The 24,416-nt window shown below is 36.3% G+C and overlaps 1 protein-coding gene across 1 annotated transcript; it reads left to right on the top strand.

Annotated features, from left to right (window-relative positions):
* Positions 1-248: 248 nt before the first annotated feature.
* Positions 249-22,970, top strand: LOC139145873 (huntingtin-interacting protein 1-like). Its single transcript, XM_070717297.1, has 25 exons — positions 249-543; positions 3,804-3,867; positions 4,983-5,125; positions 5,953-6,009; positions 7,106-7,186; positions 8,296-8,375; positions 8,773-8,834; positions 8,987-9,127; positions 9,535-9,668; positions 10,084-10,221; positions 11,093-11,256; positions 11,867-12,011; positions 12,616-12,700; positions 13,243-13,331; positions 13,589-14,078; positions 14,496-14,585; positions 14,979-15,065; positions 15,370-15,477; positions 15,967-16,109; positions 16,458-16,568; positions 16,973-17,125; positions 17,298-17,398; positions 18,004-18,233; positions 18,587-18,759; positions 21,235-22,970. The coding sequence occupies exons 1-25, from the start codon at positions 361-363 to the stop codon at positions 21,268-21,270; spliced, it is 3,288 nt and encodes a 1,095-aa protein (XP_070573398.1). The 5' UTR covers positions 249-360; the 3' UTR covers positions 21,271-22,970.
* The last annotated feature ends 1,446 nt before the right edge of the window (positions 22,971-24,416 follow it).

A 24,416-nucleotide genomic window follows, 5' to 3' on the forward strand; every position in this document is an offset into this window, starting at 1 on the left:
TGGTGATGTCATAACACATGCCTGGTGTTCTTTATTCTTGGTCCAGCTGATCACAGAGTAGCCATCTTTTGCAGTTACCAGGTTATGAAATTTCTGTGGCGTTCACTGCTGTTGAATATAGTGTAGGTTGTAAAGACTGTCCATGCACTGGGCTGGAAGGTGGAAAGAACAGCAAAACAGGAAACCCTCAGCATAGGATACATTCTGTTTATGTAATCATATACAGCTGATAACAAATTATTTAGAAGACTGGCCGGGTCCTGGAGCTCAGACATTTGTGTTTGAAGATCACCAGACAGCAGCTTTCGCTTGCGCCTTTGAAGTCCTTCATTTGTTGTGGAGTCAAGATTGAAACTCAACATGCCTAGAAGGACAAGATTGGAAGAGCTACCTGACTCTGACTTGGAAGAGGATGTTGTTGGTGATAAAGAAACGTCTCAGATCGTGGTCAGCAAAGCTTTGGAGCGTGTTGATGAGAAGAAGAATGGAACTGGTGACAAGGATAATAGCAATGCGATCAGTGTCAAGGCTTTACAGAAACTGGTAGGATTATCATCAATGGGATCTCTGGAGATACTGGTTGCAGTTTTGTCAGCAACCATCACTTTTGATTGCTTAAAAATCAGTTTGTAAAATTGATTTCTTTTCAAATGTATGGCATTTTATCAGTAGTCTCTTTTTTAGTGTTGTTCAGCAAATCAGAAAATTTTCGGAACAAAGAAAATGCTGTTACTAGGCTTCACTATCTTTAGAACAACTTATCGGAAAGGGAAATTTATTGGGTAACAGTTGTATACCTGTCAACCAAGTCCCATATATTTCCACTCTACAAGGTCTTTTGTAAAGCTGTAATTCTGGAAGTGTAAATAGTATGATGATTAAATTGCTTTGAGGGACGAGTAACTTCATGCTGCATAACTGAAAAAGACATGGAAAAATTAAATAAATTTCTCAATGTGATATTGAATGTGAGAAATATTATAGCCTTGAAAATGAACTCTGTTGTTTTGGTATGCGGTCTAAAGCTTACGTAAGTTGTGGGGTAGTTTATCAAAACTATGGAAAGTTTCTGGACCATATACCTACAGCTAGTGTGAAAGTGTGGCTGTCAAATACTGGTACATACATGTGAACAGCCAGGTCAAATAATGCAAAATGTATATCTTCTGCAGCAACAAACATGCTATGAAGCATTCAGTGATGAACGTTGGAATCAGCTGTAGGGTTATGTACTTGGCTCTTTGGTGAGAAAACTGTGTAAAGCAGAAGGAAATTGTTATGTCTGAAAATCTGCCATGTACAAGTAGTGTTTACTGTAAATTGAGTACTGTTTGGGTAAAGTATCTAATGCAAAACCTTCATAGAACAACATCTGATACAGATTACCGAGTTGAAATATTCAAGGCGGTCAGCGTCTTGTCATGTCAGTAATTTGAAATTATGGTTTGAAATTTAGGAAGATGATATGCGAAATTTTTATTTTATTTTGAGTACACATTTCTTACATGGGTATGCGAAATACAAAATTGCTAACAATATAGCCATTCTTCTTCGAACAACTCAAAAACTTCATTGTAGCAACCCATAGATAGATCTTTACTAAAGTAACAGTAATTTACTGATGTTCGGTTATGGTAAACATACTAGAAGCTCAGATACATGTTACAGTAATGTTTGTGAAACTTCCATTTTAGAAGTATCAAAGAAAACAGTGTAAGGTCTATGTTTATACCGGTACGTGGTATGGTGATTTTGTTTCAGAACGAGGGAATACAGATCAAAATGGTTATTACTAATTGTGTACAACGTTTTTGACTGCTATCAAGATGTCTGCTAGACGTTTACTTGTAATGTATACATTGTATAGCTGACTACACATTGTGTCTCCTGTGTGAAGTAATCACGTTGCATGGTCTGGTTCACAGTACTGGTATGCTGTTTTGAATGTTTATTGAACTGACTCCAAGGTCTCTGTTGGTTTTGTATTTCATTCAGAGAGGCAGAAAAAGCTGTTTTCCATGTCCGGAATGTTGGAGAGACTTTGCAATGGGAATGAGATCTTACAGCTTGAAAGCATTTCATACAAGTGGATAGAACTTTGTGTGATATCTTTTAGATTGTGATCACGGTTATGGAGCATTGTTTTTTACATAAAAAAAATTCGGTGAATTTTCAAATTGAATGGATAATATGATGTGCATTGTTCTGTTTATGTTACTCTGGTAACATATACAAGTTCAGTAACAGCACAATTGATATGTGTATAGGTATGTTTCTCAAGCAAAGCTGCATACTGTATTAATGTAGTAGACTGTTGACAGTCCCTCGTGCCAGTCTTCTTTGACCGGATTGACTTTATTAAAGTGCGGTAGCAATCCAAAGTAGGCGATCGGTGCCGAAGGCGCGAGCCGGAGTGCCGAAGGCGCAAGATCGAGTGCTGAAGGCACGAGACTGTTGATAGTCCCTCGTGCCTTCTTTGACCGGATTGACTTTATTAAAGTGCGGTAGCAATCCAAAGTAGGAGATCGAGCGCCAAAGGCGCGAAGATTGAGTGCCGAAGGCACGAGGACTCGCTTGTACCAGCAAATACCGGAAGCTATGCCAATACGCAAAACCAAGCAGTACAAGCGACTGGCGAGAGTCTATACATGTAGATGTATCTCGAGATCTGCATACAGGTCTGTGTTCACAGTATCCTACCACTACATCAATACAATGCTAGGATTGAGAGTTGTACCCAGGGATACAGTATCCTATCCACATATCTAAATACCAAATGCTTGAAGATATTAGTAAACTGAGTGTTACATCAAAGGTATTTGAAATTTAAGGAATCAATGCAAGAATCTGTCAGTATAAATATTTGGAAAAAGTCTCTCAATCCAAAAATGTCTTCTTAGAAAACACATTTGTATGTATCCCAGAAATGTACCATGCAAACATTGTATTACAGTGAACAAAGCAGCTTTGTTCATGCGTATCATCATGAAAAATTTACAGAATTGATTTTATGACCTACTAGTATATAAGATACGATTTATACTGTGTAGGATTACATAAGAATAACAATGCTATGTCCTTCAGATAAAGATATTGAAGGGCAGGCAGTGTAACAATGGTGTAATCCATATTAATGGTTGATTTTGTGACAGGTACCATCATAAAAATACTGGATTCTGTGGTATTCACTACAATAATCTGAATTCTTGGCATTAAAACATAGGCGTACATGGAAGTACCTTGGTAATATGAGCTTGATGTCATTGATGCCCTCTGAAGCAAAGACAATTTAGATACATTACTCAATATTGTGCAAACTGGTTACTGAACTGCATATCTGAAAAGTGTGATGCACTTTGCGCTGTTGAAACAAACAACAGATGTCTCAAGTACCTACATGTATTCAGAGGTGTCAAAGTAGATTGCACAATAACGATGTTCTTGGATTCAAGTCAACTTTATATCTGACACCTCAAACAGTGAAGTTGTGTAGTTTATGTAGAAAGCTACAAGTATTTGGAAGGAGCCAGATCATGGTCACTAAAAACACTGTCAGCGTTACAGGGAGTCATCCTTTCAAATCATACATTTTATAAATATAACATATATTACGGATACTCACACAATTTATTTGAACATGAAAATCACAAACTGTACATGCAACATATAAATACATGTATAGCCTAACAGACATCAGTTGTTCATACAACAGGTGCTGTCAACATGGATTTTGCTAAAAGTATATTGTGTATGTAAACTCAAGTAAACAATAATGATTATTTTCTTTGTGTTCATTTTTACAGACCACCAGTATTAACAAAGCTATCAACTCAAATGAGGTACCAGTCAAAGAAAAACACTGCAGAAATATCCTTTCAATATTGGATGAATTTATGTTTGATGTACAGTGTCACCATTCTTGTACAAGTACAAGCTGGAGTGTAGGGACAATAAGCTGTCAAACTGCAGGCAAGATTATTGAGACTCCAGAATCAACTGAAGATTTTTTCCAAGTGTCACAGCCCTTAACCTAGATTCTATTCGTCCGCTTGCCTCCGTACCTCTGACCCAGTGGAGTGGGTCGGAGGTACGGAGACAAGCGGACAAATAGAATCTAGGCTACACAGCCCTCTGCCAATGCATTTGATGTGCAAGGGTTTCCCATTGTTTTCTTAAAGAGAATTCGTGCATGTCAGATATGTTACATACTAAGTGGCAGTCTATGTCAGTTTCTATACTGTTTAGATGTAATTGATCATCATTCGGAAACCATGCTGGAAGATTGGATGGGAAAATATCCAGCAGTACTTCCTTCATACAGAATGAATGAAGAAAGCAATGCTTGCATAAGCAGTTGTATTCACCACAGATAAATCTTTTGGCTCCCAAAGCAAATTTCAAACCACGATTTACATGTACGGTACAGTGCGACGATATGCTTGACACTTACATCACACCATTGCATCAACACTGTTTGTACAGATATATACAAAACATCAAATACCAAGGGCTTTATACCTTTTGAGATCACCCTGTTAGTAACATTTCAGCGTAGTTTCTTTTTGGATATTTTATAATGAATTGAAGGACTAGAATTTCCCAATGAATAACGTACCTCATTCAGGAAGTATTATCTGACATGTCCATTCGACATGAAAAATCCATTTTGTTAAATGATTACAATATAGTTACCACTTTGGTTGACGTAACAGCTGATCAATCAAAATTCATTTCATATCCAAGTTGTGTTATGCACGTACAGTATGATGCAGTGTTCAAAATGTGTGTTATGTGAATTTTCACTTCTTTTGAACTTGTAATTTGAGAATATCACCCCCTCTTTATGATAATTTACAATTGGTGTTCATATTGGCTTGGCATTTTACACCAGGAAATATCATTTTCTAAGTAAACAGCTAGGGTTCCATTAGAGCTCAGATAGCGTTCAGAATTGGGTGTTGATTTCCTTGACTGCAATCTACGTGCCATTATTGGTACATTTCAAGAGAAAGGAGCTGGCACGTACTGGTCTGTATGTGGTAAACTTCCACTTCAAGGAAATCCTATAGTGTGTTGGAAATTCTGCCATGTGTGTCATAAAGTACTCCGTGAAGGACATCCAAATGTAAGTTACAAATACATGTACATATAATTGACAAGTCGGCCATACAGCCATATCAGATATTGATTGGTGTTTATCATTAAATTTTATTTGTAGATACTCATTGTGTTCTCATTCCACGCTGGCAAACATTTATTTTCAACAAGCAGTATACTAGTTGTATGGCACAGCAGCATGTGTTTCATTTGTTGCCATGGTAGCCACTGGTATCTTCAACAAACGTCAGAGTACAAGTGTCTTTCTTGCCTTGTTTCCTTGTTGCATTATCGTTTTCCATCTGTCATATTGATGAATAGTAAATATCTCAGTTACTGAAGAGACAGAACCAGCATTGATCAAATATCTGATGAAACGATCAAAGCCGCTGTAAGCGTATCAGTACACTTTACTCTATTTGTATGCTACTCTAGGCACCATGTATTTGCAATGCATGTAATCAATTACTGCGGCAGTAATTGATTACATGCATTGCAATGCCCAAAGCTTTGATGTCAACGCTCATCCATATCTTATTATATTTTAACCAATTCAAGTATAAATTGTAGTGAATGATTGAGATATGCAGAATAGAAAAACATATTGCAGACATATGAATTTTAACCTCCAGAAATTTCTACAGAATTTGAGGGATAAATCACGAGATGAAGTTTTCTCATCTTTTTCTAGACTTGCTGGTTTTCTTTTCATTCCATATTCTTGTCTATTCCAATGTGTTCTCTAAAATTCCCCAGAGGTGTACATGTAAGCTAGCAAGTAGTTGTAGAGGTCTTCCATCCATGGCATTTGCTGCCTGGAGACAATGATGTAATACTACATGTATTTTATTCCAGGCCTTGACAGATTCACAGAAATACAAAACACACATCGAAGACCTTGGAAAGATGTGGGTAAGTATCATGTCATGTCACTCTTGCAATGTATATCAACTGAATGTCACCTCATCTTACTTGTGAAATTAGCAAAGAGTGAAATAGACATTGATGTTCTTCATTATTCCTTTGAAGCAAATGACACCATTTTCATCACTTTTCTACTTAACCATCATTGAACAACTATCAGGCAGAATTAATTGTCGCTTCTAATAACTGGGTATACATTATTGACAAATTACTAGTGACTCCATGGTGAAGAGTTTCCGTCAAAGAAAATAATAATTTAGGGATGAGCATATCCTCTGATCTGAAATGTGGTAGAGTGTACTATCAATTTTAATTAGCCCTGGAATGACGTATTCCTCTGATCTGTTTGAAAAGGGGGATGCTGTATATTTATGGAATTCATGTGACAGAAATGTTTGCAGGACCACCACAGTTATGCTATGGTACTGCCGACAGGGATTGTCAAATATGAACTACATGTAGATTTACTTGCACTGTATTGATAGGAATACTTTAGCTTTCTGATCACAATAATTTGGTACCGATATTCTGAATTTGTCCCTAAAGGTAGGATAGAAATGAGGAATTCTGTAAAATACATCATATATTTCAGTCATTGACAAATTCCATTGTGGGAATTAAACATATCACCCATAGTTCTTCATTGTAGAACATCAATACTGTTCTCAATGGTACATTACTTGCCACCAAGTTTTATTGCTGGCCTGTGTTCAATGAATCAAGAGTATTGAATTGAATGGATGAATTATCCTCTCAATTTACAGCATACATCACACTTGTAATGAGTTAGTGTGTTTGCCCTTTTACTGATCAGATCGATTGACAATGCACAGAGAATTCTCAAGCCAAAAGCTACAATTTCAGTATAATTTTACCATCTAATATGGAACTTTTCTAGTAAGGAGCTCCCAAGAGACTGGATTACACAATTATCAAGTTCTAACATATAGGCAGTTCACATCACTGGTCATTTCAAAACCTCAGTTTGGGTGTTTTTGCAATTGGACTAAATTTTTCTATAGACATAAGTGCACTATTGATTTTTCTGAACTGATTTAAACAATGATTGTAATTATCTCTGTAGGGTCATCTACAAGAGGGATATGGTAAACTCATTGCAGCATACACCTTGTTGATTATCACTAAACTAGAGTTTCATTTGAAAGTGAGTATCTAAATAATTCTTTGTTTTCTGTGTAACTTTGAATATCTTTCTCTGCTATTCAGTTCAAATATTTTGGAGTGTCGTTTACATTGGAATGAATTTTAAGAAATGTTTTCAGTCACAATGCGATTCCATTCACTACTGTCTGATTGATAAGTTCTTATGAGATCTGGAAATGGAGCAATACTATCATTTTCTCTCATTTCTGAGCAGGCATCCAAAATATTAGTGTGAATTTTAACTCTTACCCAGCCAAGCAGTCACACTTCCCAATCTGTCAAGCCAGCAAAAAGCCATATTTGGCAAAAACCATACTTTTTCACCAAATTGGCATAGTATGTCTATAGCAGGTTTTTAAATCATGTTACATCAGTATCGGTGTTTTCAGGGGCCTTCAAATGTTCAGGTCATTGTTAAAATGCAACATAAGGACATATTATGCTTCACTGGTTTTAACCAATTTTACCTGATAGTGACACATGAACTTGGCAGGATAAGGGTGGCAAAGTCACCATCATAGCAGCTAAATGTTCCATGGCCAATATTTCTACAGGATGCAGTGTGAGGAGATAGTAATAGTGTATTGGTAGCTTTGTAGACTGTCCTTTGTAAGTGAGACAAGGCACCACAGCAAGATAGTTGGCAGTAAAACAAAATATTGAACCAACGTAATTGTTTACTAATACTGATGTTGCATGTGAAAATGAATGACACTGAATGAAGCATTGTGACAACAAAATTTGTCACACCATTGAAGCCAATTCCTTTGACTTAGACATTTACAGTGCTTTCCTGGAACGATGATGGTGGAAGTGGGTTTTCTGTTAATTCTCAGTGTAATCCACAGGGAAGTATCCCATTCATGTTTCAGTACCTGTTATACATCTTTGATTATTTTAGATATGGATTAGCTTGTCTAACTGCCCTTGGTTGTGACATTGCCATTTGTAGGATCAAGTTGATTCTTATCTTGGAATTGTTGAATTTTAATTTTATCAGATTACAATTTTGTAGACTTTTCAGACAAAGTAGGTGGACGTCTCAGAATATACCTGGTGTGTTGCTATGACAACATGCCCATGACTGTACCTCTATTATTGTTTTGACAGAATCCCAAAATGCCTGGCAATCTTCAGATGTCAGCTGATGAACTTGATCAGATTGCTGAAGGAGATGTCAATACTTGTAAGTAACTCCAAGACGTCTCTTAAAAGTAGGATGGCATGATATCAGCCACCTTCAGATAAATATCAGATACCCTTCAGACTGGCATATTGGATAACCTTCAGACTCTCATATCAGCTACCTTTCAGGGCCTTGCAAGGCTGACTGAACAATTCAGTGATATGACTGACTGTTAGACAGGCTAGGTAGAGTTGGTCTGTTTATGTTGTGTCATCATTGAAGTTCTTGCCATACTTGTAAGCTCTGTTGAAGGCAACAACAAGGTCACTTTCAGTAAAAAATACATTGCATTGTAAATCATGAAATGAACAAGGACTTGATATTTGCCGCACATCCTATGTTCATTTGTTGAATGAAATTTCTAAGTTTGTTTAAATAGATTTCTCTGTTCTTCTGTTCAGTTTTCAGTTGTCAGTTGAACTCTTTGATTACCTAGATGCTGTCCTAGCAACCCAAGATGCTGGTAAGTCACTTATCTGTAATACTGAACAGTAGTTTCTGATATGTCATTATCACAAAAAATACCACACAGTACAGATAACTAATTTGCCTCACCAGTTGTAAATACCAAGGTTGACCAGTGTTTTTGAATTATCTCTGACATTTACTTTGCAGTGTTCAATTCATTTGATCCGGCAAGATCAAACTCCATGACATCCACTGGACAGTGCAGATTGGCTCCTCTGATACCCATGATACAAGATTCTAGCGCCCTCTACGACCTCAGTGTGAAGATACTCTTCAAATTACATGCCTGTAAGTGTCTTCAGTGATTTTATTAGGCTGTGGCATTGCTACAATGTTGGATTGTTGTGATCATATTCTGTAGTTCTACTGGATAAACAATTTTATCGGTATCACCTAGCTTCACGTTTGAGAAACTGAGTAGGTAGTAAGTGAGTAATTAAGAAGTATGATATTTATGTTTAAGAGATCTACACAATGTCTAGAATTACAGGTGAACCGTTCATTATATTGTTGAATTTTTGTCCATAAACGATCAATATGACTATCACAAATGTGCTGTTCTTCTACATTATAACTAGACAAATTTTTTAAGTCAATATTCTGTTTATTTTTGACTGAGAAAGCATTTCATCGAAACACAGACTGTAACTCAGTTTTGTGGCTTTTGTTAATGATGTTTTATTGTCTTACATCAGGTCTTCCACCAGACACCTTGTCAGGACACAGGGAAAGATTCCGACAGCAATTCAAAGCCTTGAAAGAATTCTTTCGTAAAGCCAGCAATCTGCAATACTTCAAAAGACTTATTCAAGTTCCCACTCTTCCAGCAGTAAGTGTCAAACAGACATTCTTCACTAATTCAGCAAAATAGTTACTGTAAACAAAAATTCACTGTCAGAGAAATTCAGAGAAGAACCATTGACAGTCTTACAGATTTATATCTGCTCATTCTTCACAGCATTTGAAAAGACTATATTCATTGGTTATTAGTCAAGTAAATTTTCATACACCAATGAAACTTTGTGCTGTGCATTACATATAATTTTAAGGAACAATTGGTAACATAAAATACGGACTGTTTATTTTGTGTTTGTACTAGAAACCAGTATGGTCTCAGGTTATGATGACAAAGAGGTACCTAAGTTGAAAGAGGAATAATGAATTATTGATAGAGACCACAAGGAATATTGACACAAAATATGTTGTCTACAACTTTGTAATATGTGTTTCCTCATATTTTTCAGAACCCACCAAACTTCTTGATAGCTTCAGATTACAACACTCATGTTAGTCCGGTGGTTGTCATGGCGCACGATGATGATGTTGACAGCGTCATGACACCAGAAAGTCCAACAGTGAGTAACACCAGCAGTCAAAGCAGAGTCAGTATCACTTCATTTTCATTTCACCCCATCCCAGGTAGCATTTCAAACTCTTTCACCCCTTCAAAATAATGGAATGATCCTATTAAAATTATAATCACATTAGCCATGGATCATTCCACCAATATTTCAGGTGATGTTTGTCTGTTCATCTTCATAGTTTTAAAGTATTTGGGGTTGAGACATTTCTTCAATCACCCGAGATAGTACCCCACCTTTCAGTAAATGGTATAACCTAGTTTTACAGTCACACAAATCACTCTCACAGTCAGTAGAGCATGATACCAATCACAGATCACTGGGTGTACAAGTCTGTACACAGCAAACACACCACACCTCTTCCATTCACTGAACCAAGCACTTTGAACACACCAGTCAAAGGTGGGAATAGAATTCTTCAGGTCCACTCCCTTATTATTTTGATATGTTGAATGAGATACAGTTAAGGGGTGAAGGTGTTAGATCTGCTCCTATGATTTTTATTTGTGAATGTTTGTGTTTGCATGTCTTTGAAAATTTATTGCCGAATGCATTGAATATCTATACTCTGTATACTTAGCACAATGTTTACATTGACAAGAAAATTTTAAAAGCAAGAACAACTGATTAATAGATAGATTTTAAGGTCATCATTTGACAATGGCAACAAATGGAATTTTGAAGATGTTTATTGTTGAATGTTTCCAAGGAAGGATTATTTACTTGTGGGTAGCACTGCATGTCCAACAATGGAGTGGACGTCTCTCAGTGACACTGACATGTGACCTTGCATTTGGTTTGCTCTGATACTAGTAGCAGTGATGAACAGCATAAAATTTGCATAACAATAGTATGTATGACATTGACATTGACATGATTTCATCCATACCAGACTCCAGTAGATGAGACACTGGTCATGTTTGAGCAAAGCATCGACACCTTCAGTGACAACACAAAAGTTGCCAACATCTTTGAAAACGACAACTTTGGTGCAACTACCAATGGACAGCATGCTCCTCCATTACCACCATTCCCACAACCAGCCAGAGATGAAAGGCAAGAGACGTCATGAACACTCCTTTTATGCTGTCCACACTCCACAAAGCTTTGTTGAACTGTAAAAGTGAAATCTGATGATCGTTGTAATAATAATAATGAGAAAACTGAAATATTCTCTTCAACAACCATTGTTGCTAATGAAAACCATCGTGCATAGATGGAGGCGATCTGTACATTTAATCTAGCTCTGAAATCTGTGCTGAAATTGACTGTCAGTCCATGTGATGGGAATGTCAGTGATTTAAAATTAATGTCAAGAAATGGATTTAGGACTGCGCAAGTAATTCCAGACATACATTTCAAGTGTACAGTGAGCTTTGACTCAAGCTCATAGCATCTGCAAAATTTGTTTTGAGAAAAATGTGGCATAAATCTGCTTTAATCAGTGACAAAAAAAAATGTAAACAGTTCTATTTCCAAGTTCTTTGAAACTGTGCGTATCGTAGGGATGCTGCTTTCAAAGCTTCAAAACTGAACTTTTTATGACAAAGTTTTTAGGACAGAACATTTGTTTGTAACTCTGTAACTTTTCTCTGATTTTGTCATCAGTATCTCTTCAGTTACGGATGATATCATTTGATAACAATATGTTCTTGGTTTTACTCAGGGATGATGAAATTGAACAACTCAGGCGAGATCTTGCCATTCTGAGAAGACAGATGAATGAGATGAAAGATGTGGACCAAAGACTTATCGATGGTTTGAAAAGAAAGTTAGAGAATGTGGAAGAGTTACTTCAACAAAGAGAGGAGGTTAGCCCTGTCTATGTAATAATGGGTATATTTGTGTCTGTGTCTGTATGTGTGTATGTGTGTGTGTATTTGTGTGTCTGTATATGTGTGTGTATTTGTGTGTGTGTGTGTGTGTGTGTGTGTATTTGTGTGTGTGTGTGTGTGTGTGTGTGTGTGTGTGTATTTATGTGCATAAAATAGGACAGGTCTACTATGTGATATGTAGTGTTTGGCTTTGTTTCCTCAGATAGCTTTCAGTGTTGCTGTCTCTGACACAGTGGGCGAAAATGTTTCCAAATATGCTCTCATTAGTACACAATCAGAGAAATATTTAAATGTACTGATAAAAACTTAGATAAATGTTATAAGCTCCAAGTTTTGGTGAAATACTATGTTGGGTCTGTGAACCTGTCAGTATCATGGGTAGACCATCAAGTGCACATCAAGATCAGTGTCAGATAAGGAATTAAACCTGAGTAATGTACAAGAGACTATGATATGATCTCATTTGACTACATAATATACCACATAAAAGATACAATGTCATTTATCTCCATACTGTACAGATTGAAAGTTTCATTCAGTATGGTAATGTACATATTTTGTAATATTGTTTTGTAAACAGGAAGTAATGGTTTTAAGGAAACAGCTAGAGCAGTCCACCGCAATGGCAAGTAAAGTACCACAAGAAAAAGTTGTAGAGCTTGAAAGTAAGTTGACACAATGATAGGTGATTTCAAAATAATTCATGTTCCCAGAGTGAAAAATTCAACAATATGTACAAATTGATTATTTTGATGTTGTTTACCAGTCGGCAGTAGTGTTATCTTGTGCTTGCTGAAATTATTTCAATTACCGACTTTCTTTGAAAACTTCAAAGACAGACATAAAACTGTAGATAATGTTGGCACTGATATGTTTGTAATGAATACATTTTACAAAATAGAATATTACAATACTTGAATGTGCTTGCCATTTTAGTGCTGTTGCTTTCTACCATTACTGTGGTAATTACTGATCAAAGTCTCAATATCATCAGCGAAGTTGCTGGGTAATTAGCAAGTTTGGTGTCCGGATAAGTCGTAAAACCACAGTAGGATATATTTGTGTTTGGGATATCTCTTATTATGTCTAGTGATATTTGGCAAATTTAATCAACATTGTTGTATTCAAGGAAGGAAATTTTAACAAATATATTACACACAAATGCATCATCTGTAATAGAGTTTCATGAATGTCTTTGTTTTTGCAGAAAAAGCTAAAGTCAATGAAGAGAAATTTAAGAAAATGAAAGATGTATACACCAGTCTCAGAGAAGAGCATTTACAACTGCTTAGAAAGGTGAGAAAAGAAATACACTCAGTGGCCTTTGAACTTTGACATCAACTAATGTGTTTATCATAAAATTGTTTCTATTGTAAGAGAACATGACATAAAATAATAGGGAAATTCCCTAGTCCTTAATTGTCATTTCATGCACAAAAATGTATCAGTGTCTTTAAAAGTCAGTAATCATATGATAGTCGATCATCAAACTCTGCTTTTTGTTCAAAACACCTTAAATTGTAATAGTACATATTTTTATTACACCAACAAAGAATGCGGAAACAGCCAAACAACTGACAGCTGTCACCAAGATATCAGAAGAAAATGATAAGAAACATCAAGATGCAGAGGAAATGATTGAACAGCTGCAGACTGCGGTCAAAGAGAAAGAAACGGTTCATGAAGCATTGATCAAACAAAATGAAGACTTAGAAAAGACATTATTAGTCAAGTCAGAAACAGAGGACACTTACAGGAAAGAAATTGATCATTTACAAAATTCACTGGAAGCTAAAATTGTGACAGAAAAGGGACTGAAAATGGCTGAGGAGGGGCTGCAGAAGACAGTCAATGAAAGACTTGCTGCAGAGGATGATTTGAAGAAAAGGATGGCAATATTGGAGAAAACTGTATCAGAGAAAACCATGTCAGAAGATGAATTGAGGAGACAAGCAGCAGAATTACAAAAAGCAATCGCTGACAGACAGGCAGCTGAAGAAAGATTGAAAAAGAAGATGGAAGAGGATTCCTATACTGTGTTAGGTGAAGTTAACTTGTGTGCTTTTCTTTCAGGATGCTAAGTGTAATGTTTGTGCAATGGAGTGTACAATTCTACATGTACTAGTTTGTCTGAGTGAAACAGTATCTTTGTTCATTGGTGATTTAAAAAGTATTTTAGAGGATTAGATAAATGTACTATGATTGTACATACAAACACATTGAATTATCGTGTTTTATGGAGGTGAGCATCTTATAATAAAGTTGATTAAAACGCCAAAATGAATAGAATCTGTAAACAGTAATACATTGATATCATGCAGGGAGCCAGATTAATGTGTTAAAGACATCAGCAAATATACTATGTGAACAGTAATAATGTGTTACAGGTGTTTATTTTCATTATTAAGAATATTAAACGTTTTGAGTGACTGAGTTTTGGACTCAAAATTCTTTTGACAGTGAATTCAGTTGAAGAAGCTGAAGATGTGATTAAGAAAGCACTTGAAGAAATGGAGAACCCTCAGTTTTCAGCAGCCACATGTACAGCAGGTGTGTATGTGTGTGTGGGAGAGAGAGAGTGTGTATGTATGTATGTTGCGTGGATGTGTGTGTGAGTATGAGTGGGAGTGTATAAAAGTGATTTGTAAGAGGATACAATACTCTATCTGGCTTTCATAATTATTGTTGATTTTTAATAGAACTAAAGATAACATTTTTATGTTGGTTGATGATGTTACCAAAAACCTAAAATGTAAATCTTCAGCTCAATCTTCTGATGTTTGATTAATATTTGCAGAAATATGCAATTGTAGAAAAAATGCAAAATAACATCTACATGTGCTGATCTTTAATAGAAAATACTGTTGATCAAAGAAGCAATAACAGGGTTCTGGCATCAATATTTTGTACTTACCATTTCATGGATTGTTATTTACTTGCCAGAGTATCTGTTGACAAGATTTGGATCATTGGAGCAATCTCTGAATTCAGTCAAAAGAAGTTATGATGGTTTTGCAGATGACAACTCTGGTAAGGTTATGATGCTACCCTCTGATATTGACAGACATATCATGTCTGTCTCCCTTCAAACTTCACAGATGATAACACAAGATGATGAATCAGAACAGTCACGATGTTTCGTGCACATGACAAGTTGTGGTGAATATTTTCACCTCATACATGGCAACAACCAGTGTTTGTGTTTGTTTTGCACATTACCTCTCACAGAATTTCACATCACAGTTTTTATTCTTTCCTTCACTTTGTAGACTTTGCAATGAGACAAGTATCAATGTCTGAAATTAATGATACCATCGTTCTGTTTCCATTCCAGTGGTATCAACACTTATCAGAAGTGTGGCTGGGTTTTCACACTCACTCAGTGATTTCATTCTACATGGAAAAGCCACCTCACACATGGCACCCTTAGACCAAGGGGAAAGTAAGTCATTGTTAAGTTTATGTGTGCATTGTTACTATCTTTGTTGATGTAAATACTTGGGCTAGCTTTGACAGATTGGCTGACAGAGAGAAACAGAAAAACCATGGACAGAGATGAAGATATGGCTCAGGAACTCTAGGTGTACAAAATGGCAAAAACTCATAATGATGGCAACAATTTTTGCAATTATGACTTGTCTCATTTTCCCAGTGAATATGGCCACTGATGTCAGTTATGCTGCAAAATTTCTATGTAGGTTTTTTATATTTATATTTTTTGTTTTTAACCCTTTCACCACCATGGTTTAACCCAAACCCATTGTTAGCAACATTGATTGTGGACCTGTTTACAGGGAATTGGGGTGAACAGGTTAAGACATACATTTGTTGTCTACACAATCCAGTGTATGTCTATGAATAGTTCAATGAATGACAACATTTGACATTTGCAAGTTGTTGTTACACAGTCTCACCTGTCATTTCTTCACAGAATTATCGGATACTTGCAAGTCAAGTGGTGAGAAAGCCTTGGAATTGTTGGCTGAAGTGAAACAGAAGAACAATAAAGACAAAGTGTCAGACAGACAGATGCAGATACAGCTTGTGTTAAAACAGATCCAATCAGTGGCTGAAGTAAGTACTTCATAGTGCTGATATGGACAACTTCAAATCCTTGATGAAATTTATATCATGTAGCAAACTGACATGTCAAGATATTAGAAATTTGTAGTGTTAGAAACAATGAAAACTTGTATCTGGTGATCCATAGAGTGCCTTGTCATTAACTGATATTCTTTAGGGTGAGAAACAGAATAGATTTCGTAACATTGCAACCTTACTGCAAATTCATTATGTATTTGAGATAATGATATCAGTATTGGAATGTGTCTATAGCTTATGCTAAATTGTTTAGCAAATGTTTTATAGATTAACTTTGAGTTGAAGGTCAATTACACACATTCCTGATGGTTTCTTTGATAGGAATTGCTGATTAAGGAAGCTGATGTAGGAAAACAAAAACTTGGTGACACAGTGGAAGATGAAATGCAGACAACAGCAACTTGTGTAGATGAAGCTGTATCAAGAATTGAGGTTGGTGGTTAAGACTGTGCCCTCATGCAAACTATTAAACATAATTCTTTGTGTTAAAACATCCAAAAGTTGATGTTGTCAACATAGGATATCTTGAAACATGCTTCTTGGAAAGGCTGGGAACTTTTAAAGAGCAGAATTTGATATAAGATTTCACAGACGATCATGACTGTACGAAGCTTTGATTAAAATCAATCCAAAATATCTTGCAAATTTTCACCAGACATACTGGTTAATAACAGTATTTTTGTAAAAACTGGTCTGTTGCTATGTGACTCATAAAATACAATAGAAATGTTGGATTTCAAATCTGTACAAAAATATGGTCAATGTTTCACTACTCTCAGAATTCAGTCATCATCTCCACATAACACACATTTTAATTTTTGTAATTCCAATTACAGCAAATGCTGAACAAATCAAGAGAAGAAAGCAGTGGTGTCAGACTGGAGGTGAATGAGAGAATACTTGATGCCTGTACACAACTGATGAAGGACATCAAAGTATTGATCAACAGATCTAAAGTTTTACAAAGTGAAATTGTTGAACATGGCAGGGTAAGTCAACAGCAATAATTTCAACTCCAAATGAGAATGTGTTTGCATAGTTCATGCTCCTTTGGAACTGGTTTTTGTTATTGAGATCTAGTTTTCTCTATTATGCTTCATCTTCACATAACTCAGATCAGAATATATTCTTCTAATTGTTCTCTGTATGATTTGTCGACAGGGAACATCAACATCCAAGGATTTCTACGCCAGACACAGTCGCTGGACGGAAGGCTTGATATCGGCATCCAAAGCTGTCGGCTGGGGTGCAAGTGTGTTAGTGTAAGTATCATTACACTTTACAAGTCTATTTATCATATGACAGGCAGTCAAATATTTCTTTCAGCCAACATCGTGGCTTCTCAAGTATATTAACATGTGTGATTTAACTTTTGTGGCTTCAGTTTTCATTTTCCATTATTGTATAGTAATTTATTGGTTTCTAGTGGGAGTGAAGGTGTAAAGTGATGAAACTATATGGACTATGACCAGCCTCATGTGTATACAGTGTTAACTTTATCAGATTGGTATCAGATTGGTTAAAGATGTGTTTTCCTCAATGAAACTTTCAACTGTTATCTTACTAAATCAAGAATAATAATCATGGGTCACCATGCAAAATTTGGTACTAGAGATCAAATTACCTAACACATGCTGATATTTGAAATTCAAAATGGCTGCCATCCCTGTGTAAAGTCCATTGGGAAAAATACAATTTTCGATTTTCAAAGAAGTATGACAGCGAAAATTTGTCTACGTTAGCAGCATCAGATGTTTGTCGCTTGACCTCACAAGACCTTCAGTCATGGTGGTCACTACTGCACTGCTTCAAATTCACTTTAAAAGGAACACAACAGATAACTTTGTCTCTATGATTTGTGTTGCAGTGACACCGCAGATAAGTTGTTGCAAGGCAATGGTAAATTTGAGGAATTAATTGCATGCTCACATGAGATTGCTGCCAGTACTGCCCAGCTGGTAGCCGCTAGCCGTGTCAAGGCTGAGAGAGACAGTAAGAGTTTACCCCCTCTACAGACCGCATCAAGAAAGGTAGCTGAGTCTACAGCCACTGTTGTAGCCACTGCAAAGACTGGTGCTCAAATGATTGAAGAGCAAGGTGAGAAATTTACTGATCCATGGAATGACAATTATGTAAGAATATCATCAGACACAACCAAACTGGGTTATGGCTTGTTTAACAGTTACATTTCATATGGTACAGATGATCCCAAAACAATTAGGACTGGAATAATTTAAGCATTCCAAGGGTATCTTTATGCTGAATAAACAATTATAATATAGAGTTTATGTTTTGATTATCTGATCAGCAATCATTTCCTGTAACTGATCAGCACCATGAAAATATCTTACATCATCATCTAGGTTTCTTAGCAATATCAGCACTGAGTTGTTCTACCAGAAAAATAGCGTTTAGTTCTAATTCTTTGTCTTTTAATTTCCGTCTTACAGATACCATGGATTTCAGCAATATGTCATTGATGGATACCAAGAGAATGGAGATGGAATCCCAAGTGAAAGTGTTAGAATTGGAAAGCAAACTAGAGAGGGAGAGGAGACAGCTAGCTAACCTTAGAAAACAGCATTATCAGCTAGCAGGGGAGAGTGAAGGATGGGACGAGGAGGTTAGCATTTAAACAAACTACACACTACATGCCACTCTCAGTTCACACAGTTCACTCTACCCTACTCACCCCTACCCATCATAATGGTATCAACCCATACTGTGTAATGCTTTGCTGTGGTGTGTTGTGGTCCGTTTGCATTCTGTGACCGCAATAGGTACCATCAGCCTAGCAGATAGTGGTTTCTTTGTTGTGTACATTTCCATTCTATCTTCTTGACTCCACACTCTTGCAGTCTACGTATCATCTCCACAGTGTCACAACCAAACTGTGTGCATCTTCAAGAATATTATACAAGATTGCAGCATTCAAAGTATATTTGGTCTCCTTTCTCTGTCACCTCCTTTGACAAATATAGTTGGAAGAATTTGTGATATGTTTTATGTATTTCACTTTGATCTATTGTAATTCTGTGTATTGTGTATCATGTTATTGTTACAGCAGCACTATATGATATATTAAATTTGTTATCCTGTCTGTGAAATCATGTTTCTCTGAGGTTCAGTTTTCCTAATATTGTAGAAATGTTGAAAATCATATTTGAAAGTGAAGAAAAATACATTACTTTTCTATTTCCATTTTTGATCTGTTTTGATATATGCATTTATATATGGTAATATGTACGCTGTAAAGAAAGAGGCTCTACTTGATTGCAGATTTAGTCAGTCCACAGAAATCATTCAAAACACTTAGAGCAATTGATTTTTTTCAGAAAAAGTAACTTAAACATACCAAATTGTAGGAAAAGAATGATCTCAGACAAGCATATGTAGCAGTGTTTTGTAAAGATTTGTAGATTGTGTAACATATTTGGTGTGACACAAGTGTTTGTGTGTTTGCTTTGTTGTATTTCACAATTTTATGACTCACATTTTAAAAAAATGATCCAATTTCCTTATTGTTTTAATAAAAGTTAAATATTTTTAAGGGGGGGAATTTCCTATTCCCGTTAGAATCTAGGATTACCCATAATGCATGCAGAATGGTGTGACCTTTAACCTTTTCACAGCCAATCAATCATCTCCAAATTTCATTTACTGCTACCAGTAGTTTATTAACTGTCCTTTTGCATTTCACACTTTACCCTGAATCATCAATGAATATTGATCAAATTACCACAAAAACACTATCATTTTCCAACTTTGTTCAACTTACTGTTTCCAGTGCAGTGGTAGAATGTCTGTGTTAGACCCTCTATCGCTAAATTTACAAATAAATTGTTGTAGGCTGAATATTAGCTGTGTTCATTGCAATTGCCAACTTTACGTCTGATCAGTGAATACTCCCAAAGACATTTTCTGTTTCTTTAGTGTTCTTGAAGTCATACCTACACATAGAATGTCATTCACACTTTTTCAAAACTGTCTCCTTGACAATGATAGTAGTTAACCCAAGTTTAAGGGAAATGCATTGCTGAAGCTAAACCCTGGCCACTTGTGTTCACTCTATGCAAAGTTGTGGTTAGCTTTCGTCATCAGGTCCTGTATATGACTGCTATGGTATGCAATCAACCATTCAACTCCACAGTGACATTGAAATCCTGACACACATTTACAATAAAGAATATTCTGTTTTGTTGAATCAATACTTTGTATTTATAATCTTAATCTTTATGAATGTTCTTTAGTTCAGTATCACTAAGTCTGTATAGTCTTACTCATAGTCACAGGGTGTCCCTCTCTTGCATGCTCATGTATGGAAGAATATCTCAAGTAAAATTAAAACTTATATTTGTCGAATTTACATATCTACTTTTGTCCCAATGATTTCAACATCGATTTACAGCATCAAGCTGCAAGTACTTGATGCAGATTGGCCCCTGTAAACTCTATCATTGATCTTCCAGCCCTTCAGTAGGTTTGACTTTTGCACTGTATGCAATGCATTCTGCTTCTTGTCACAGTCCCTCTATCCACCCATGGATAGATGGACTGTGTTCATGTATTTTTCGGATGCGGCTATGATATTTTTGCATGAACATGCGAGAAATATGCACCAACATGAATCCTGAGTGTACATATAAAGCATTTTATCATTCAAGTAGGTGGGGTCTGCACAGAAACAGTATAGAGACGTCAAGAATGAATCAAAAGAAGCCACAGTGTGAAATATCTATAAATTGTTTTGTTTTTGGCAAAAATAAATCAGTCCAATTTACTAACTGCTAAGATAACATAAACATTTGATTGTCACTCACTGGTTTATGATTTTGATAAATGCAACTGAGTCAATTACCTCATTAGTATTAGAGTGTGAAATAGCATTTCAGTGGGTAATGCCAATTTCGTCTGTTTTCAAACTTGATATGTAACTTCATTCTGAAAGTTGTACTTTGTGTACTTCACTGACAGTTGTCCGGACTGTAAATGGTGTGACTCTCACATCAGTTTGCTGTGTTTCATGTCATATCAGTATGGCACATCACAGTAACAAAACTATTGACAGAATTGACTATTTTGTCTCATCCTTTTACAGGACCAAGAAGCAGCCAATGTTGCAGCTCGTAACTAATAGATCACCATGGAAACAGCATATTTTGCAGAAATTATTGTTCGTCAAATATCCACTCCACCTTTTATCAACAGTCGTACCACCAGTCAATGAAGAAGATAATGCGATCTTGATGTCAACAGCCTTGTAAAGTTGTTTCTGAGTCTAATCTATTGCATTTCAGTCTTGAACAAAGTTTATTATATGGGGAACAATCCTTTACTGACAGAAGGTTACTATTGTAGTTTTATAATGAATTACATGGCATTATTTGTGTTCCTGCATGAAACTTTCACTCTAATAAAAGGTGGCATAGTCATGAACACTGACTAGAAGATAATGATAATTATTTCACATTATAAGTTCATATCCTGTCATAATACACAGGTAATGAATTCATTGAGTTGGTGGATACGATGACTCTTTGACAGTGTTGCAAAACCTAAATTGTCTTTTTGAAGGCACTTACCACTGCATTACCAAATACACCTTGTAGGATCTTCTATAACCATAAATAGTCCACAGTCTTTGTGAAAAAAAGTTGAAAAAAGAATTATGGGAGTGTTCGTGCTCACTTGAAACAGAGTTTTGCAAAGTTATCAGTATTACGCCTTGATTACTGATCATAGATAGTACCTTGCTTGCTTCCATCTTTTCATGACAAAGAAAATGAGGAAAGTCGTTTGAAGTGTATAATGAAAGTCTTCAGATTTTCTAAAAAGATTTAGAAACAGAATGGAGTTCACGCCTCCCGCCTTGAAATACGTTTGGACTCTGGATTGTTACACTAGATACATGACAGGTGATCAAATCAATATCTTGACTCCACCAAGAATATCTCCATGTTTCAGAGAGATGTTCCAAAATTTCGATCCAACTACTTACCCTGTTTTCAAAAATATTAATAGCCATTTGATCAATGGAGAAGATATCAAAATAGTCCAAGAGTTTATTTTTCTGGAAACTTTGGATGTGATATGTAAGGGCATCATATGGCCTCGCTTGTAAATATACATATAGTAACAGCAGACTAGGTTAGATGTTTTGACGCAAAGGAAGAAACCAAGGAACAAAAGTATTCTATAATTTCAAGTTTGAAATTTTAGGGGATAATATCTCATTTTATGTAGAACAGGATACATAAATATTACCATCATTTTATGTCAGTTCCTTGTTTGGGACCATAGGCTTCAATTTTGGAAATCTTTTAAAGCATATTTGTGATGATTTTGTCCATACTTTGGTTGTATATCATGTAATAAAAGTGCATTGTACAGTATCACATTTTAGATTATGTCCGTTCCAAGATACTTTTCTCCTTTGAAAATGATGATATTCTGAATAATTAATTTTGCATGCGTTGTAATTGTGAGGGTTTATCCACACACTGTAATTTTTTATGGGCCTTACTGATCTCATCAGACATTCTCAACTACATGTACTGATTACACATCACTCAGTATTTGTTTTCATTTTGAAATACGTATAGGCAGTGATTGCTCTGTTTACAGTTGAAAAGGTTGCTAAATCTCACACAGTATGTTCAACATAGCATATTTATCCCATTCATTTTTAATAAATCCACATATACCGATAGGAAGTTGCAAAGCTACACAATTAAGATCTTGCAAACAGACTAGAAGCAGCAGATTGATTCCAAAAATTTTGTTTGTTGTTTTCATTTTGTTCTGCATTATTGTGTCAATAAATCTTGCTCAGTGTCTGACTGTCTTTGTCCATCTCTCTGTTGGTTGGTATATTTTGTGTCTATCATGTTTGGTGTGTATGTTTTATGTATATCTCGATGTTGTTTTCTGTTCTGTGCTCTGAATGTTAAACTCTGTGTTTATCAAGGTTTTGTGAGAGATTTCATTGATGAAAAGCAGCCGACCTGCAGTGTGTTTGTAATGTTATATCTGATTGGTCGATTGTCACTATTCACAGGGAGTTTATTTGTATTGTTTAATTATAGAGGTAAGATTGTGCTAACCAATTGGATAACAGCTTACAAATCAGTGCAAGTCAGCCCACGACAAGAAGCACAAGTTTAGTTCTCATTTATGAGTATTCATTTCAAGAATAATTGATGTAATAATCTGCCCATTAACTGAGGTATCAAGCCTAAAATTCAAATTATTTTGCCGGCTTGAATGAACTGAAATGTCTTCATCTGACTGGTTCCAGTGATCCACTGACTTCCGTAGATATGGAAGAGCAAAACTATGGAATTCTAGCCTACCATACATCTACATCCTTGCAGTTGTTAACTCAAGTATTAACTAGAAAGCATTTGCAAGCAAAAGCGAAGTTCCAGAGACCAGAGCAGCGGAAGAAACAAGAGAATGTGTGACAAAGATAGGTGCAGAATGAAAGAGTGCTTTTAATATTCAAGCTATCAAGCACGTACCTATAGGGCTGCTAGCAGTAAACACAATGATATACAACTAAAAGCAAGGCAGTCCACAGATTACAAATGCCTACATGTACGGTAAAAATGAAACAGATACATACGGGGGCGACAACGCACGGAAATGTATATCAGACGACATTCTCGCGAGCCAGAGCAATAATTTTCGCTCCGCTGATCTACGCAAAAGTCAATCGCGACGGGTAGCGCTGAGTTGTTGCCGTAAAGAGGTGCGTGGTTTACGACGATGATCAGACGAGAGGAAACATCGGACCTAGGCCGTTGAAATTGAAAAACCGAGCCACATGCATTTTCATTTGATTAAAAGCACAGACTAAAACAATTTTCATTGCAATGTCGCTGTTTTCACGAGATACTGACCGTTTGATCTTGGAAAGTTGAGCTGCTTTAACGTGCAGCCAACGCATGCCGGCGCCGGTGCGGTGACGGCTGTGTGTTACCGGCCTGTGTGTTAACGGCCTAGCAGACTGATATAGGAAAAACCGGGGAAAAACCGCTGGTGGCTCCTCAGAAATACGACGGGCAGTTTCTCCGCCAAAACAGCCGATTTTGAATCCAAATTTTGCATTGACCTTCGTTTCGAGCACACCCACCTCGCCTAGGTACACGATGTACCCAGCCGCGCTTGTAAATTTAGGGAAAGCTATAATTTTCTCTCTCTATGCGACCGAAGCCATCTTATGTGCCGCCATTGTTACATTCGGGCGAAACAGTATAGCCACGTACGGCGAGTATTTAG

Source organism: Ptychodera flava, chromosome 12, assembly GCF_041260155.1.
Source record: "Ptychodera flava strain L36383 chromosome 12, AS_Pfla_20210202, whole genome shotgun sequence".
NCBI classification, from domain to species: Eukaryota; Metazoa; Hemichordata; class Enteropneusta; family Ptychoderidae; genus Ptychodera; species Ptychodera flava.